The 18320-nt window shown below is 32.1% G+C and overlaps 1 protein-coding gene across 1 annotated transcript in view; it reads left to right on the top strand.

The window, feature by feature from the left end:
* The first annotated feature begins 4663 nt into the window (after window positions 1-4663).
* LOC128093352 (uncharacterized) overlaps window positions 4664-18320 on the top strand; it is a 72309-nt gene continuing 58652 nt past the window's right edge. The window contains exon 1 of the mRNA XM_052709863.1: window positions 4664-4687. Within this exon, the coding sequence (XP_052565823.1) occupies window positions 4664-4687 (24 nt within the window). The remainder of the gene's footprint in view (window positions 4688-18320) is intronic.

Genomic DNA, 18320 nt, shown 5'->3' with positions numbered 1-18320 from the left:
TCGTTCGGTGTACTGACTTAGAAATAAAATTACCATAACCCGAGCAGACGGAAATAACTTGGAAAGGTCAGTTTTTGATATTGTGAGAAGATCGAAATATGTTATTGGAATGATCGGATTAGTTGTTAAAATAACAAAAATCAATAACAAAGATTTGTTCGAAAAATAACTTAGGGTAGAGTAGTCATCAATGAGGCACGGGGAACAATGATAAAATGGCTCTCACAAGTCGTAGTTTCAACCAATCAGGCTCATATTTGGGGGAAAGGTGTGTCTACTGAATACACGTCTGCCATTATAGTGGCTTTGGTTATGGACGCTCCCTTGAAAAGTTATTCATAAATGTTTGATTCTGGGGTGTAAAAGTAAATTATGGACAAAAATTACTTTTTCGCTCGTAGGCTGCCATTAACACCAAAACTAATATTTCTTCAAATTTCTTTCAACGTTCCATAGGGATTGAGTTGGGCTACAATGTCCTTTCATTAAGTTTGGCCAAAATTTAGAATATACCCAGTATCCAGGACTGTCTCATTGTTCCCCACTCATTTCAGCTCATGGGTAACAATGAGACACTTTGATTTTTCTTCATCAAATTTTTCAAAATCTATGGAAATCTTTCAAAACATGAATTAAAAGTGATTTTTGGCATATTTATAGAGTTTTAACTTCATTTAACCAAAAATACAAAGTTATTTGGTATAAATATACGGATTTTACAAAATTTAAATACTTTTTAGCATAACTTTTGTTAATAAAGTTTCATGTATGTAAAATTGCTCTAAAATGTTCAAGGCAAGTTACCTGCAATGGAACAATACAAAAACATGATGTTTTACTAGAAAAATCTTGATTTTCGTAGTGTGTCTCATTGTTCCCCAGCTGTCTCATTGTTCCTGCCAAGTGCGTCTACAATGAGACAGTTGAATAACTCTGGCTGTAGATGTCGGATCCATCTCATATTTTGGTCAATGTTAGAACACATTAAAAGAAAGATAATGCAACAAAAAGCTCATTAAAACATGCTGATGAAAAAATGAGAAAAATCTTTGAAAGTTGAAAACCAAAAGTGTCTCATTGATGACTACCCTACCCTAAACTGTTATTAATTCAAATTTCAACTTTTTAGAATAATTTTAGCTTAAGGACCCCATTTCATGGCCAAAATAATGACCCCAGCGAAATTGGTCAAAATTATCCCATAGTTCTAGCCAATTTTAGCAAAGTCCCTTACGGGGTATATCAAATAATTTAAAAAAACAACTTCCAAAATTTCAACTTTTTAGAATAATTTTAGCTTAAGAACCCCATTTCATGACCAAAATAATGGCCCCGATGAAATTAGACAAAATTATCCCATAGTTCTAACCATTTTAAACAAAGTCCTTTAGGGGGTATATCAAATAATTTAAAAAATCAACTTTCAAAATTTAAACTTTTCAGGATAATTTTAGCTTAAGGACCCCATTTCATGGCCAAAATAATGACCCTAACGAAATTGGTCAAAATTATCCCATATTTCTAGCCAATTTTAGCAAAGTCCCTTAGGGGGTATATCAAATAATTAAAAAATCAACTTCCAAAATTTCAACTTTTTAGAATAATTTTAGTTTAAGGACCCCATTTCATGGCCAAAATAATGACCCTGACAAAATTGGTCAAAATTATCCCATTGTTCTAACCATTTTAAACAAAGTCCTTTAGGGGGTATATCAAATAATTAAAAAAAAAACAACTTTCAAAATTTCAACTTTTTGGAATAATTTTAGCTTAAGGATCCCATTTCATGGCAAAAAAATGACCCCGACGAAATTGGTCAGAATTATCCCATAGTTCTAGCCAATTTAAGCTAAGTCCCTTAGGGGGTATATCAAATAATTAAAAAATCAACTTCCAAAATTTCAACTTTTTAGAATAATTTTAGCTTAAGCACCCCATTTCGTGGCCAAAATAATGACCCCGATGAAATTAGACAAAATTATACCAAAGATCTAAACATATTTAACAAAAGAAAAAATAATAACAGATTGTGTTATGGACACTTAGAAACTTTTCCATTTGTGCGATTTATGGTAATTTTATTTCTAAGTCGGTATACTGAACGAATAACAAATTTTGTTATTAGGAGAGTTTTTGAAATGTATAACATTTCCTCTTATTAGCGTGTTATTAAACATTTTTGATATAATATCACTTCAATACCAAATTTTGTTATTTTATCAGAAACTGTTATTATTTTTCCTTCTTGAAGTTGAACTTCAGGATAAAATAATAACACTTTTTGTTATTTTAACAGGATTTGTTATTGAAATATTATTAAATTTGTTATTACCGTCTACCCGGGAAATCGAACAAATGGAAAAGTTTCTAAGTGTCCATAACACAATCTGTTATTATTTTTTCTTTTGTTAAATATGTTTAGATCTTTGGGATAATTTTGTCTAATTTCGTCGGGGTCATTATTTTGGCCATGAAATGGGGTCCTTAAGCTAAAATTATTCTAAAAAGTTGAAATTTTGGAAGTTGATTTTTTAAATTATTTGATATACCCCCTAAGGGACTTTGCTAAAATTGGCTTGAACTATGGGATAATTTTGACCAATTTCGTCGGGGTCATTATTTTGGCCATGAAATGGGGTCCTTAAGTTAAAATTATTCTGAAAAGTTGAAATTTTGAAATTTGATTTTTTAATTATTTGATATACCTTCTAAAGGACTTTGTTTAAAATGGTTAGAACTATGGGATAATTTTGTCCAATTTCGTCGGGGTCATTATATTGGCCATGAAATGGGGTCCTTAACCTAAAAAGTAACTTTTTCAAAACATTTTTTCGTAAAATCGCGATAACTCGTGATGTTTATTAGCAAACCCCTTATGTCTGTATATCAACATTTTGTAATTGTCTGCTCTACAACTTTGTAGAACATTGTTATACTCTTAAAAAATAACCCTGCAAAGTTAGAAAAAACACGAAATTTTAAAATGAAAATTTTTGTTCTAAATGAAAAATGACCCTTCTGGGTCAATGTAGATTCGAAAAGTACATTTTTTACAGTCGAGTAACGGAAAATGGGAGAATTTTTAAAACTTTTTTAGTGTTTTTTTCGATGAAAAATACGTTTATTTGGAATTCTGAGTACACCATCAAATCGGGCGTCTAATTTTACATAAAAGTCCCTTTGACACCAAATTTCTATCTCATCACCGTTTCAGGCTGCAAATTGTTGAAAAACACCTCTTTTTTCACGTGTTCAAAAATGGAAGGGGTCGTACCACCCCTCCGTCACGAGATATCAAAAAAACGGACCTCGGATTCGTGATCAGGGACAAAAGTTACCCCTTAGGACAAAGTTTCACGCAAATCGAAGAGGGGTCGGGGCAACTGCTGTGTGAGTTGGCGGAGAATTACCCTTTTTATATAAACAAAAAAATGTTGAAAAGAACAACTTTTTCAAACAAGTACTGAAAAGTTCAACTTTTCAGCATCCATTTCAGTGTTGAAAAGTAGAACTTTTCAATATTTGTTTTGAAAAGGGTTACTATTTGATTCCGTTATTTTTGATACAGAAAAGTAGGCTCTTTCGTATTTCGAGAATGACAGGAAAAGTTTGTTTTCCCGACAAAATGTGTGACAATATTGATTAAATTTACAAAAGCTAACAAAAAGCTCATAAAGCTGGGAACCTTTTAGTGTTCCAAAGAATTTTTTTTTAGGTGAATTTAACTCATTCTTCAAGCTCTTTTGTAGCCTTTCTCAAAATTCAAAACGTCCTGCTTGACTTTTTTTTTAATTTATGCATTTCAGACACATTTTCAACAAACTAAATTATTGTTAAGATACGCAAGACTTTTTTTTAAAAGTTCATTTGGGAATAAATTTTGAATTGAAACTATAGTTTGCTTAATTCCATGAGTAAAATTCAAATTTAATTGCTGAAAAAAAAGTGTTGATTTATTATGTTTTTTTTTGTATTTTCTGCAAAGTTTTTTTTTTATGTTTCTTCCTGAACAAAGAACAAACAAAACAAAATTATACTTTCTGTCGTGAAAACTTGTTTTTTATTTTTGACTTGTGCAAAACTACTATCATGACATTATTTTTTAACACTTTCTGACATCACCTTTTCACCACAAATGAAAACTGCCATTACCACAAGAAGTCAAACGCAACAGTGCAATGAAAAGAGAAAGAAAGAGACACAAAAAAAAAACAAACAAAAATTGCACTGCCAAAAATTATTCCCGCGTGGTCTGACCAAATAACTGGAAAAAATGTGACCATCAAATATCACGAAGGCAATAAAAATGCCCCGAACCGAAAAACCGCAAGCTTGCGACTGCAAAAGTCAAAAAGAGAGGCTGCTGGTGCATTTTTCTGCCGGCCCCGAAACTGGCCATTGCAAATTTTTTCAACGGATAACGAAGGCTAGGGGAAGTTGGCCGGCTGACTGACTGGCCGGTCGGGAGCCTAGGGGGGAGCGGGCAAAAATGTGGCCTGGCCACAATTCGCGTACGAAGGCAACCTTTTTACTTGGGGTTTTATCATCTCTATACCATCGAAAGATGTCAGCTGCGGGCAAAACTCTTGTTTTTTTAGTTTTTTGTTTTACTCTTCTTTTTTCGTTCCAGTGTTATTTTGGTTTTGTTCTGCGGGGTCTGAGAATGTGCGTGTACTTGTACTTTGAGGTACAAAAAGGCTTACCATTTTCTTCGATGCCGGGGTCCCGGGAGAGAAACACGAGGGGGGCCAAGTGCGGGCAATTGCATTAAAAATTCAAATTACATACTATTGCACAACCCAGCCTTGCACACACCAACCAACATCCGCAAGGTAATCGGTGCAGATGATCAAATTTCTCGCAGGGCATGTTGCAAAAATACAGCGAGGTGAGTTTGGGGGGAGAAGGCGGGGACGACGGCGTCGAGACCCCGGTGATGGCCAAGGTCCCGGCATAATTTTGGCGAAATTTTGTAACGTTCGTTGAATGCCAGAGGTCGTGGGAAGGATGGCAGTTGCAGTCATCAGAAAACCATAAGATTTACAAAAATACCATTAACATTATTTCATTACTGGAAAAGAAATCAAACAAAAGTTTTTTATAATTATCCAATTTGAAAATAAATTCTAGAAAATATATGAAATTAATCGCAAATCCATTAGGCAGCTCAAACTTAAAAATTCGTCAGGGTCAACCATTTTCAAAATCTGGCCAACTGCCAATAAAAATCTGAAAAAAGTTTTGGCATCCTGATTGGGAGAGAGATGGATAGTGTTTATTTTGTTTGAAAAGAATGAGGAATTCACCTAGTGTAATTTTTTTAAATACTAAAATGAAGGAATATTGCGATTGAAACGCTAAAATATAGCCCAATGCCACCGCTGTCAGAAATTCGGACATGGCTCAAGAAACTGCAATCTCCCACCCCGGTGCGTAAAGTGCGGTGAAACCCACTTCACCGAAAGGTGCAGTCTTCCGCGGAAAGACCAACTGAGGGAAAACGCCCAGCAGCACAAAGAGCGTGTCAAGTGTGCCAATTGTGGTGGAAACCACACGGCGAATTTCCGTGGCTGTGCCGCGCGGAAAAAGTACATCGAGGAGTAGGACAAGAAGAAGAAAGCGCCTGCGTCCCGCCAAGCTCCGAAGACTTCAAGCTCGACCGCTGCAGCAGCTGGCGGCGGAGCGGTTCCATCGACCAACCCAGCGTTCCCTCCCGGGTGGGGAGGTTCGTACGCTAGAGTAGCCGCTTCTGGGGGCGGTTCTCCCCCGAGACAAGCTGATGTTACCGGTGATGATCTCTTCACGCTTCCTGAGTTTTTCGCCCTTGCTGGAGAGATGCTCACGCGCTTTCGTGCCTGCCGAAACAAGGCAGAACAATTCCAAGCTCTCAGTGAGCTGATGATAAAGTACATCTACAACGGAGGAGGGGCACGGTATTTTTTGTCCCCCTCAAAATTACTCGAGGGGGGGCAGCCCATACATTGTGCCCCCCCCCCCCCCATTTTGGAAGAAAAATATTCTTATTTGAAATATCAAAAATAAAAATTTACAGAAATATTTAAAAAATAATATTTTTGCAATTCCTCTTCAAAACTGTCAACTTTTTCTGTCCTTCTGAAGAAACGAAACGGCCTACTTTTCCCTACCAAAAATAACAGAATGGAAAATTTATATCTTTCAATAACAGTGCTTAAAGTTCTGCTTTTCAGCACTGAAATGGGTGCTGAAAAGTAGAACTTTTCAACACTTGTATCAAAAAGTAACATTTTTCAATATAGTTTTTGTTTTGAACGGTGAATTTACTAAACACATGAATGTTTGACATAAAATTCCATTCAAGACGCGTTTGTCAGGTTAAAAATGTTGTAAGCAACTCGTTGCAAAACTTAATGGTTTCAGCACTTGTCGTATTTATCCAACTCGGTAAACCTTGTAACATAAACTACTATTAAAATATAACTCTAACATAGTTTGTTCATAAACACACAAAAAAAACTGTAAAAATCTTAGAATCCATGTTTCAAAATCGATGACATTTTTTTGAACAAAATCGTTAGCAATTTTCTGGATTTCGATACAAAAGTTATCAAAATCGATAACGTTGTACAGATACATCGGCATTAATTTCAGAGATGTCATCAAAAGGTCATGATAGGATTTGAAAATATAAATATGAGATTAAATAATTATACTAAACATAGAAAATTTTCAGGATAAAACTTTTTTTCATTAGTAGCACTTTTTGCATGCATTTTAAATTTATTTGTTGAATTTTGCATCTATTTTAATTTTTTTTTCTTAAATTTCTTGATACTTTTAGGTTTTTAGAATTTCAGTGGATTTTTTTATTTTATATAATTTTTGAGTTTCTTGATTATTTATGTTTCTTAATTTTCTTGACATTTTTTGGTTTGAACAATTTCAATGGTTTTTTGAATTCTTTTTTTTTGCATTTCTTGATTTCTTCCAGCTTTTTAAACTTAATTGAATCATTTGAAATTCATTATTTATTTTTTTAATTTTTCAGATTTTATTTCGTATTCTTGGATTTTATTAAAATCCTCATTTTTCATTCATTTTCTATTCCTCAATATTTTTTTTAGTGCGTCCATTCCGGCATTTCCCGGGACAAAATCCCTGGGATTTTTTTCCAAAACCGGGAATTCCCGAATCCCGGGATTTTTTATAATTTTTCCCGGGAATTCCCAAAATTAAAAAAAAATAATCAATTTTTAGTCTGGAAATTCAGATTTGGATGTGGAAATAATAGATGAACAGTTGAATACCTCATAACAGATAATAATTTAAAAGCATTATAGTTTGTATTCGGCATTTATCAGCATGATTAAGGGAAAACTGTTGAAATTTTAGTTTACCGAACTGCAAAATGCCTAGTGCTTTAAAAAAAGATTGAGATATCTAGGTATATTTATGGTTTAAAATAATAAAATATCAAATCAAATTATTTTTCATCAAATACAACCATGTGGGGCAAATCAGAACATATGATACGAATTAAGACACTTTTTTAGCCATTTTTGAATGATGTTTTAAATAACTTAGGTTTAAACAGGAACGGAACAAAACAATTTCACAGAACACCGATTTTAAATTTATGGCTCTGAAATCTACTTACCTATTCAAACTTTATTTCTGTCTCGGCAGTAACTTAGAGATAATTTGTAAATTTTTTTTTGCAAATGTTTTTTGTGAAAGTTGAACTTTTCAATACAAGTACCAATAACTTTTTTTTTAAATTTTAACGGTGAATTGATTTAACACATGGATGTTTGCAAAAATTCCATTCAAAAGGCGTTTTTTCAAATTCAAAACTTATCTAAAATTTTACATTGACTGGTGTCATTTTATATTTTATCATCTTTTGCTTTTAAAAAAAATATTTCCAAATATTTTTTTCAAGCTTTTCTGATCATGTCATATACAAAAGAAATATATTTATATAAGTTTATTTAATCTGAATCACTTTGTAGTTCATTTCAAATCCAAATCACAACAAAGAACAAAAATAACTTAATTTAATTCCCTTTAAGCAATTTAAAACTTGTCGTCCATGTTTAGATTAAAGAGTAGATTATCGCCAATTAATATGATTGAGCTAATTCTATTATTTTAAGCTAGAAAAACATAAGAAATAAAAAAAATCATAGATTTTATTACTATTTTATAAATTTCCCGGGATTCCAAAAATATTTTTCTCGTTTCCCGGGAAATTCAATGCTCGGGAAATTTGGACGCTCTATTTTTTTGTAATAAGCTTTACATTTTTTTATCTTACATTTTTGAATTAAACAAGGTAATTTTTATATTACTGGATTAGCTTTCAATTTTTCTTATCACCGCTAGCAAACAAAAATTAGAATTTTTAATAAAATACGCTTCAATTACTTTTTGTTGTAATTTCCTGAATTTCTTGGATATCTAAAATTATACCTCTTTACAAAGTACGCTTGAATAACTTTTTTTTATTTTATTTATCAAATTTTCAAGTTTTTTTCAAAAATTTCTTGATTTGTGTTGAGTTTTATGAATTATTTGTATTTTATTAAAATATTTAAATTTTACAAATTTCGTCAATTCCTGGAAATTTCAAATTTCATTAAATTATTCAAAATTCTTTTTTTTGAATTTCTTCAATTTAAAAGTTTTTTATGTTCTGTGCCACAGCAAAAATTGATCATATCAACAAAGTACGCTTGGAATTCTTATTTTTATTAATTTTAATTTCAAGGGTTTCTTAATTTTTTAATAATTGCATTATTGATTTCATTGTTGTTATTATCTATTTTGTAATTTTCGAATTTTACTAAATCATTCAAATTTCTTATATTTCTTGAACTTAAAGTATTTTTAAATTTCATCATTTTGTCATTAATTTTGCATTCATGTCAATTCCTTGATTTTCTGAAGTGTTTTGTTTTTTTTTTTCAAACCGGTTTTCTGTTCAATGTGAATCTTCTTTTTAATGAATTTGGCAATTTAAAACTTTAAAACTATTTTTTAAATTTCACAATAAATTTATCTCATGTTTCACGTGTGGCCTGTGATGCTAAGGAAACTCAATGAAATGACCTGCAATTTTCATTGGCCTGTTGATCATTTTCTTAAAACCATGAGAACCAATATTTCAATCGAGTAATTACGTGAATAAATGAAATAGAAATAGTTTTTTTTTTATTAAAGGTTTCATGTAATCTGCACATAAAATTGATTTGACCAGTACCAACTTCAAGTCACTCGGGAAAATTCCACTGCGCACTGAAAAAGAATAGTAGCCTCCAGGCCGACATCCTCCGCCAATGATGATGATGATGCCGATGGTGGCCCTTTCTGATGGGCCCCATGTCACACAGTAGCTAGGCTAGGCCCGGCCTTATTCCGCAATCCCGGCGCGGTGGTGCAATTATTAGTCTAAATTAGTTTCAATTTCTGCAGTCGCGCGCTGCCTGGCGCACAAATGATTGGCAATTTTATGCGATGTCACGTTTCGTACATAAAAAGCAACGATCGGACTCTTGGGACATGTACCGCATCGCGTCAACCATCACCGGCACGATAGGTCCATATGGGCCTTCAGCGGCAGCCATCTCAGCGGATTAAACTGGCTGTGCCACGCGAGCCCAACGGCGAGACGAAGGGACAGGTTTTTCACTGAGACCTTGAATCTCTAGCATACGCGTGATCTGTTCACTCGCCGAGGTGCCTTCCGAGCTACTATGCTAGTAAGTGGACACAGTGGATCAAAAAGTAGTTTTTTTGTTCAGATGGACTGTTTGAACAAGAATTTACGAAATATTAAGAAAAAATCCTTCCAAAGGGACACCGTTCCAAGATTAGAGCCACCTCGACTAATCACCCCGGCATCCCCGCTTATGGACAGGCGGAGATAACTCTCTGCCTCTGATGGGTTGTAATTTTCGCGACCCTTCTTCGGAAAAAGGGAAACAAGTGCACAAATCGCCTTGATGCAATCGGGGCTGATAGCAGGTTCCATTGATGACGTTCGATTAGCAATCTTTTCTGCTGCGATTGCCATTTCGTGCCTCCATCCATGGGCGAGATTAGCCCTGCCGTGCTTGCTTGCTGACTTGCTGGATGGTACAGGTAATAATTGAAAATTGAAGTCTAATCCATTTTCTTGCAGCGCGTCCACTAGTAAGAGATGCACCACAGGTTTATCTGAGGAACTATGGTCATCACTTGCTTTCTAGATAAGGTATGATGAAAACCCTTGCAATTCAAACAATTTTGCTCGCTTCGCTTTTCTCTGAGTACAACTCAATTGAAGTTGATTTTCTCTCAGGGGTTCTAAAGTAATCTCTTGCAATGTTGAGTAATCCTGTTTAATTTTTAATTTTTTTATTTAGTAATTGATTGTTTGCTCTCTTTTTGTTTAGGGCGTTTAATTTTCCCGGGTTTTGAATTTCCCGGGAAACGGAAAAAATATTTCCCAGGATCCCGAGAAATTTTTTGAATCATTCTATGATCTATGTTTTCATTATATTTGTTTTGTTTTTCAAGCTTATAATCATAGAATTAGCTCAATAATATTAATTGTTGACAATCCAATCTAAACAAGGAAGGCAGTGCTTTGAATTTTAAATGAACTACAATTTGTTATCCAATGTGATTCAAATTAAATAAGTGTTTTATTTCTTTTATATATTTTTATATGACATGACTAGAAAAGTTTGAAACAAATCTTTGATTTTTTTTGAAAAAACAAGATGCGACAACAAATAAAACGATACCAGTCAATGAAATTTTTTAAAAGAGTTTCATGTTTAACATAAAACATATTTAACAAATTATTTGAAAGTTACTACCGCCAACTTGGGAAAATCGGGACTACAATCTGTATAGGTACAGGAGATTTTCAAGCAATACATTTCGAAATCAGTGTACTTTTTGCCTTACTCACTGAGGTAAGGCTATAAACCTGCTCTAAAATTGAACTTTTTATTTAAAACTCGAACACCCACCTTGATGTATACATATCGACTCAGAATCGAAAACTGAACAAATGTCTGTGTGTATGTGTGTGTGTGTATGTGACCAATAATGTCACTCAGTTTTCTCAGCACTGGCTGAACCGATTTTGACCAAACCAGTCGCATTCGACTTGGTTTAGGGTCCCATACGGTGCTATTGAATTGTTTGAAGTTTCGATAAGTAGTTCAAAAGTTGTGGATAAAAATGTGTTTTCGCATATTTTTGGAAGGCAGTAAACTGAACCAAACATCATCACGTTATACATCGTTAGTTAGGTAATTGAAAGACCTTTCCAACGAGTCCAAAACATTGAAGATCTGGCAACCCTGTCTCGAGTTATAACACCTTAAGTGATATTTATGTACTTTTTTAACCGGATCTCACTTAAATGTATGTAAACAATGTCCGGATCCATCATCCGACCCATCGTTGGTAAGGTAATCGAAAGACCTTTTCAACTAGTCTAAATTATTGATAATCTGGCAAGCATGTCTCGAGTTCTGACCACTTAAGTGATATTTATGTACTTTTTTGTAGCCGGATCTCACTTGAATGTATGTCAAAAAAGTTCGGATCCATCATCCGACCCACCGATGGTTAGGTAATTAAAAGACCTTTCCAACGAGTCCAAAACATTGAAGATCTGGCAACCCTGTCTTAAGCTATGACCACTTATGATGCCACTTATGAGCCCTTGAGTGATATGTGTGTTTTTTGTATTCCGGAACTTAACGAAATTAGACAAAATTTGTGTCCAAACCCATCATATCACATATCACCCATTGTTGGAAGGCTCCAACCACATAGGTAGATTGAGTTAGTTCTGTTCCTATTTTAACTGAAATCATTCAAAACATCATGCGAAAAATTTGGCTAAAAAAGCTCTGAATTGGGTACTAAAGCCCTATGTCAATTTTTATGTACAACGGTAAAAGCACGATTAAAAACCATTTCTGATCACTATTTTTCATTTTAATGCAAAATTTTTTCGATGGATCAACTATGGTCCCCTTGGAACGAGCTGTCAAGTAGGAGCTTTTCTGTCAAGAAGGACCGCGAGGTTAATTTTTCAAAATTGATTTAAAAATCCATTTTAAACTCTTTGTGGTCGTACAAAGGGTCATTGTACTCAGAAAAATAAGCTTTATCGCTGTAAACAATAATATCAGCAATCTATGCTTCATTTTAGGACCCAATTCATTGCATTTGTCCTGATTGGCCCCAAATTCCGGTGTTTGATTAAAAAATAATCTTATGTATTTATTTAAAAATAAAAATCATAATTAAACGTAAATATAATCCCAATTTTTTCAATATATAAAATACAATAGAAAACATTTAAAGCGCTGGACATTTAACGGATCTGCTAACTCAAATGAAGCCTAATTATTGCAGATATATGCCTAATACAAATTTTAAATTAATATTGATTACTATATTTTTAAGTTGCAAAATCTGAAGTTCCTGATCAAAATTTGCTTTTTTTATTAGGTTCGGGAATTCCCGGGACAAGTTATAAAAAATCTCGGGATTCGAAAATTCCCGTTTTTTTAAATCCCGGGAATTTTGTCCCGGAAATTTCCGGGAATTGAATAGTTGGTTGGGATCAAACACTGTACGGAATTATTTTTTCAATTCTAAACTCTCACTGAATGATTTTTCCCAAGTTTATTGATTTAGTCTAAGTCGTAATTGGTGGTGGTAGACATCAGCCTGATATTAAGTTTTTTTTTTCATAAAGCATTAACAATAGTTTAAGAATCAATATGCATGATCGGGCTTTTAACCATTTGACAAATATGAATCCTATTCAACATTTAAAGGTTCTTAACTTTAAATTTGCAGTAACTGAATATGAATAGGAGGCTTTCCTAAACATTACAAATAAACCAGAGTTTTAATTAAATCATACTTGATTTTCGGTGCCTTTTCGAAACTCAAAATTAAATTGAATTATTGAAGGACAGAATTCTATACATTTTGACTACCTTAGACTTTAATGTCTGAGCTGAGACTGCTACACAGGGGGTCTCGTGGCGCAGGGGTAGCGGCTTCGGCTGCCGATCCCGATGATGCTATGAGACGCGGGTTCGATTCCCGCCTTATCCACTGAGCTTCTATCGGATGGTGAAGTAAAACGTCGGTCCCGGTTTCTCCTGTCTCGTCAGAGGCGCTGGAGCAGAAATCCCACGTTAGAGGAAGGCCATGCCCCGGGGGGCGTAGTGCCAATAGTTTCGTTTCATCGGTCTGATGACCGAGTGGGTTAAGGTGCCAGTCCTTACTGATGGTGCTGGGTTTGAATCCCGTCGGTTGCAACTTTTTTTGTGTTTGCAAAAATTGTACATGTAGTGTGTAATATTAAGTGTTTATTTTGACGAAGGTGAAGTGCATGCTTTTGCATGCGATTTTACCATCGGATTTTTTGCTGCGTAGTTTGTTTTAAGGCGAAACGGGAGCTAGAACCAAATTTTGTCGTAATTTGGCGCATCTCACTTTTTGATTTTTTAAAAATCGATTTCAACGAATTTCAAAAAACCATGAGCATCACGATGTTGCCCATATTCTAACGGATCACTGTAAAAAAAATCAAGTCTCTAAGTCAAAATATGAACAACTAGTTTAGTTTTTCAGTTAAACTCACGATTTTTATACTTCTCCATACGATTCCCATGGACTTTGCCGAAAATCAGAGGAGCGCAATTCCACCCAAGTTTTTGGTAATATATTCCATTATTCAGCTATATTTTTATATACCGTTAGATTCGTTAGAATGTAACGAACACGGTGGTATATATAAATCAATAGTTCACTAACTTTTATAACACACTTTTTTGATTACCAAAAAAAAATAATCAAATATTTGCTTCTCGCGCAACGCAACGGGCAACGAATCAAAGGAGAAACCTCAGAGACAAAAAAACTCCCGTGTGCCGTGGCGAGACGCGTGGATTGTGCTGGCCGCACGCACACACTCTCATGGCGCGCAAGCACTTATTTTGAATTCATTCCTTGATGTGTTTGATTTTGAAAATATTTTTTTTATTTGGGGATATTGCGAGGTTCGGATATTTTTAATTACTACATTTAATTATTACTAATTTATTATTGCTTCATTCCTTTGTATCTAAACAGAGTATAATTAACAAATACAAATCAGGACTGAAAATATCAACATTCAAATGAATAGAATGTGATTATTATTTAGTTAGACCAACTAAAGAATTGAAATTGGTCTTTGTCAAAGTCTTTGTTATTTTGAATAAAAAAAACAGTTGAAAATTTTCTTGGCTAAAAAGGCTAGTATGAATTTCAAAGAAGGAATTTGTTTTGTAAATTCTAAAATTTTCATAGAATATTGTATGTTTTTGAACGAACCAAAATTTTGTATGCATGTTCACTTCATTGGTTTTTTAAATTGAAAATGCATACAAAATTCCGCTTCATTAAAATAAACAATATTTTTTGAAAATTTTAATGCATTACAAAAAAAATCTAAAGTGAAAATGCATACAAAAAATCGCTTCGGTGAAAAAAACGATATTCTGAGAAAATTTGAATATTTTACAAAATGAAACAATAATAAAGTGAAAATGCTTACAAAATTTCGCTGCGTTTGAACTCATATTTCAAATTATAAAAAATAGAATATTTTCAAAAAAATACGGTTTGAGTTAATTTTTATATTTTTCGAAAATCGAACTCTAATAAAGTGAAATTGCATACAAAGTTTCGATACATTTAAAAAATACAATATTTTGTGAAAATTTGAGTATTATTCAAAAATGCCCCAATAAAGTGAAAATGCTTACACAATTTTGCTTCCTTAAAAAAAAAACAATGATTTCATTATTTCTCAAAAAAAGTCTAGTAAAGTTAAAATGCATACAAAATTTTGTTCATTGAAAAATACCATATAAATATTGCTTCGTTAAAAAAAATGTGAATGGGCGAATTTGGTCCAAGGATGTACACAAAAATAAATACTAAAATACTCAAATTTTCACAGAATAATGTAATTTTTCATTTTTTTTGAGTTTTATTCTGTAAAATACTCAACTTTTCACAATTTTTGTATGCATTTTCACTTTATAAGCGTTTATTGTTTTGTTAATACCGTAAAACAGGGTGACTTTGATAGCCGGGGTGACTTTGATAGGTTTGCAATGAAGAGAAAATGAAGAGTACAATTAAAATACGTACGGAATGGTTCAGAATCATACTGACCGTGGTAGAGAAGTGTTCAAAGTACCTCAAGAAGAACTTTGCATAAAATTTTGAAATGTTTAAAAAGTAAGTTAACTATAATTAAGAAAATATTGATGAAAGTCATTATTTAAAACTTCTCAAAGTGTCATGATTTTCTCAATGAACATGATTTTGAATCGGAAAATGGAATGCATTTTCGGGTTCTTTGGACAATTTTCCACTAGGAGAATGTTAAATAAGTTTGTAAATAATAAAAATTATGTGTCCTTGAAACACAATTAAAAAAAATCTCCAAATTTCTATGCAATTTCAGTTGAACAAATTTCATGTAAAATGTGAAAACTTGTTATTCGTGCTTTGTATTCAGTTTAAAATGCAATATAAATCGATAATTTTATAAACAAAATTAGTTTTAACAAATTTGAGGCAAAATTCCTACATTTCAACAATTTTATGTAAAATTTATTAGTATTTTGATGAAAAGCTTACAAAGTTAGTTAACAAAATATAAAAATTGATTTTTTTTTCTTAAAAACTTTATCAGCTACTTTATTGATGGTACATTTAACGTACAAATATAGTTTGAACATTTTAAATATGATTTTAACAAGAAAAACTATGACTATCAAAGACACCCTGGAATTTTAACTAAGAATTTTTAACGTAACTATTTTTCTAAACACTATTGAAAAAACTTTTTTTCCAAAATAGTGTATGGACTTTGTGTGGCCTACCCCAGTACATGTTTTAAAAATAATAATCTTGAGAAAAACCTTACCTGATGGAAAATATTTTAAAAACAAATTGAAATCCTATCAAAGTCACCCCGGTTTACGGTAATCAAATTCTCATAGAATATTGTATGTTTTTAAATGAAGAGAATTTTTGTATACATTTTCTATTTATTTTAGGTTTTTTTTGGAAAATACTCAAATTTTCAAAAAATATTGTTTTTCTTTGAACGATGCGAAATTTTGCACGAATGTTCACAAAATATTGTATTTTTGTAAGAACGAAATTTTGTATGCATTTTAACTTTATTAGAGTTTTTTTTTGAGAAGTATTCGAATTATTGTATTTTTTATGCATTTTCAATTCTGAGTAATTTGTATGCATTTTCACTTTATTAGAGTTTTTTTTTGTAAAATACTCATATTGTATTTTATGAACGAAGCAAAATTGTGTATGCATTTTCACTTCATTAGTTTTTTTTTTTGTAAAATACTCAAATTGTCTCGAAATATTGTATATTTTTAAACGTAGCGAAACTTTTTATGAATTTTTACTTTATTAGAGTTTTTTTAAACTCATTTTTTCACAAAATACCGTATTTTTTTAAAAAATATTCTTATTTTCATAATTTGCAATACAATTTGTTGAAACAAAGCGAAATTTTATTTGCATAAAAAATTTCTTTTCCTTTAAAAAAATATAATATTTAGTGAAAATTTGATTATTTTTCAAAATAAAGTACCCTAATGAAGAGAAAATGCATGCAAAATTCCGCTTCGTTAAAAAAAAAAAACAATATTTTGTGAAAATTTTAGTATTTTACAAAAAAATACTCTGAGGTGAAAATGCATACAAAATATTGCTTCGGTTAAAAAGCAATATTTTGCGAAAATTTTTATATTAAAAAAAAAGGAAACTATAATAAAGTGAAAATGCTCACGAAATTTCGCTGCGTTTGAACTCATATTTCAAATTATGAAAATTAGAATATTTTTAAAAATAAGGTATTTTGTGAAACAAATTGTATTATACGAAAAAAAACTCTTATAAAGAAAATGCATACAAAGTTTCACAACATTTAAAAAATGCAATATTCTGTGAAAATTTGAATATTGTTCAAAAATGCCCCTATAAAGTGAAAATGCATACATAATTTTGCTTCCCTAAAAAAAAAAAAGAATTTGAGTTTTTCTGAAAAAAAAACTCTTATAAAGTAAAAATGCATACAAAATTTCAATCCTTGAAAAATACGATATGAATATCACTTCGTTAAAAAAAATGTGAATGGTTGAATTTGGTCCAAGGATGTACACAAAAAAAATACTACTGCATTTTCACTTTATAAGCGTTTATTGTTTTGTAAAAACTCAAATTTTCATAGAATATTGTATGTTTTTAAACGAAGCGAAATTTTGTATGCATTTTCTCTTTATTAGAGATTTTTTTTCAAAAATACTAAAATTTTCACAAAATATTATATTTTTTCGAACGAAGCGAAATTTTGTATGGATGTTCACGAAATATTGTATTTTTTAATGAACGAAATTTTGTATGCATTTTAACTTTATTGGAGTTTTTTTTAAGAAATACTCAAATTATTGTATTTTTTGAAGAGAGCAAAATTTTGTATGCATTTTCACTTTATTGCGCCTTTTTTGAAAAATACTAAAATTTTCACAGAATATTGTATTTTTTAAATGTAGCGAAACTTTGTATGCATTTTAACTTTATTAGAGTTATTGTTTCGTAAAATTCCAAAATTTTCTCAAAATACCGTATTTTTTGAAAATATTAAAATTTTCATAATTTGAAATATGAGTCCAAACGCAGCGAAATTATGTGAGCATTTTCGCTTTATTATATGGGTAATTCTCCGCCAACTCACACAGCAGTTGCCCCGACCCCTCTTCGATTTGCGTGAAACTTTGTCCTAAGGGGTAACTTTTGTCCCTGATCACGAATCCGAGGTCCGTTTTTTGATATCTCGTGACGGAGGGGCGGTACGACCCCTTCCATTTTTGAACATGCGAAAAAAGAGGTGTTTTTCAATAATTTGCAGCCTGAAACGGTGATGAGATAGAAATTTGGTGTCAAAGGGACTTTTATGTAAAATTAGACGCCCGATTTGATGGCGTATTCAGAATTCCGAAAAAAACGTATTTTTCATCGAAAAAAACACTAAAAAAGTTTTAAAAAATCTCCCATTTTCCGTTACTCGACTGTAAAAAATTTTGGAACATGTCATTTTATGGGAAATTTAATGTACTTTTCGAATCTACATTGACCCAGAAGGGTCATTTTTTCATTTAGAACAAAATTTTTCATTTTAAAATTTCGTGTTTTTTCTAACTATGCAGGGTTATTTTTTAGAG

Source organism: Culex pipiens, chromosome 3 (genome assembly GCF_016801865.2).
Source record: "Culex pipiens pallens isolate TS chromosome 3, TS_CPP_V2, whole genome shotgun sequence".
In the NCBI taxonomy this organism is placed as follows: domain Eukaryota; kingdom Metazoa; phylum Arthropoda; class Insecta; order Diptera; family Culicidae; genus Culex; species Culex pipiens.
The sequence above is the reverse complement of the archived record's forward strand: the minus strand, read 5'-3'. Positions and strand labels throughout refer to the sequence as shown.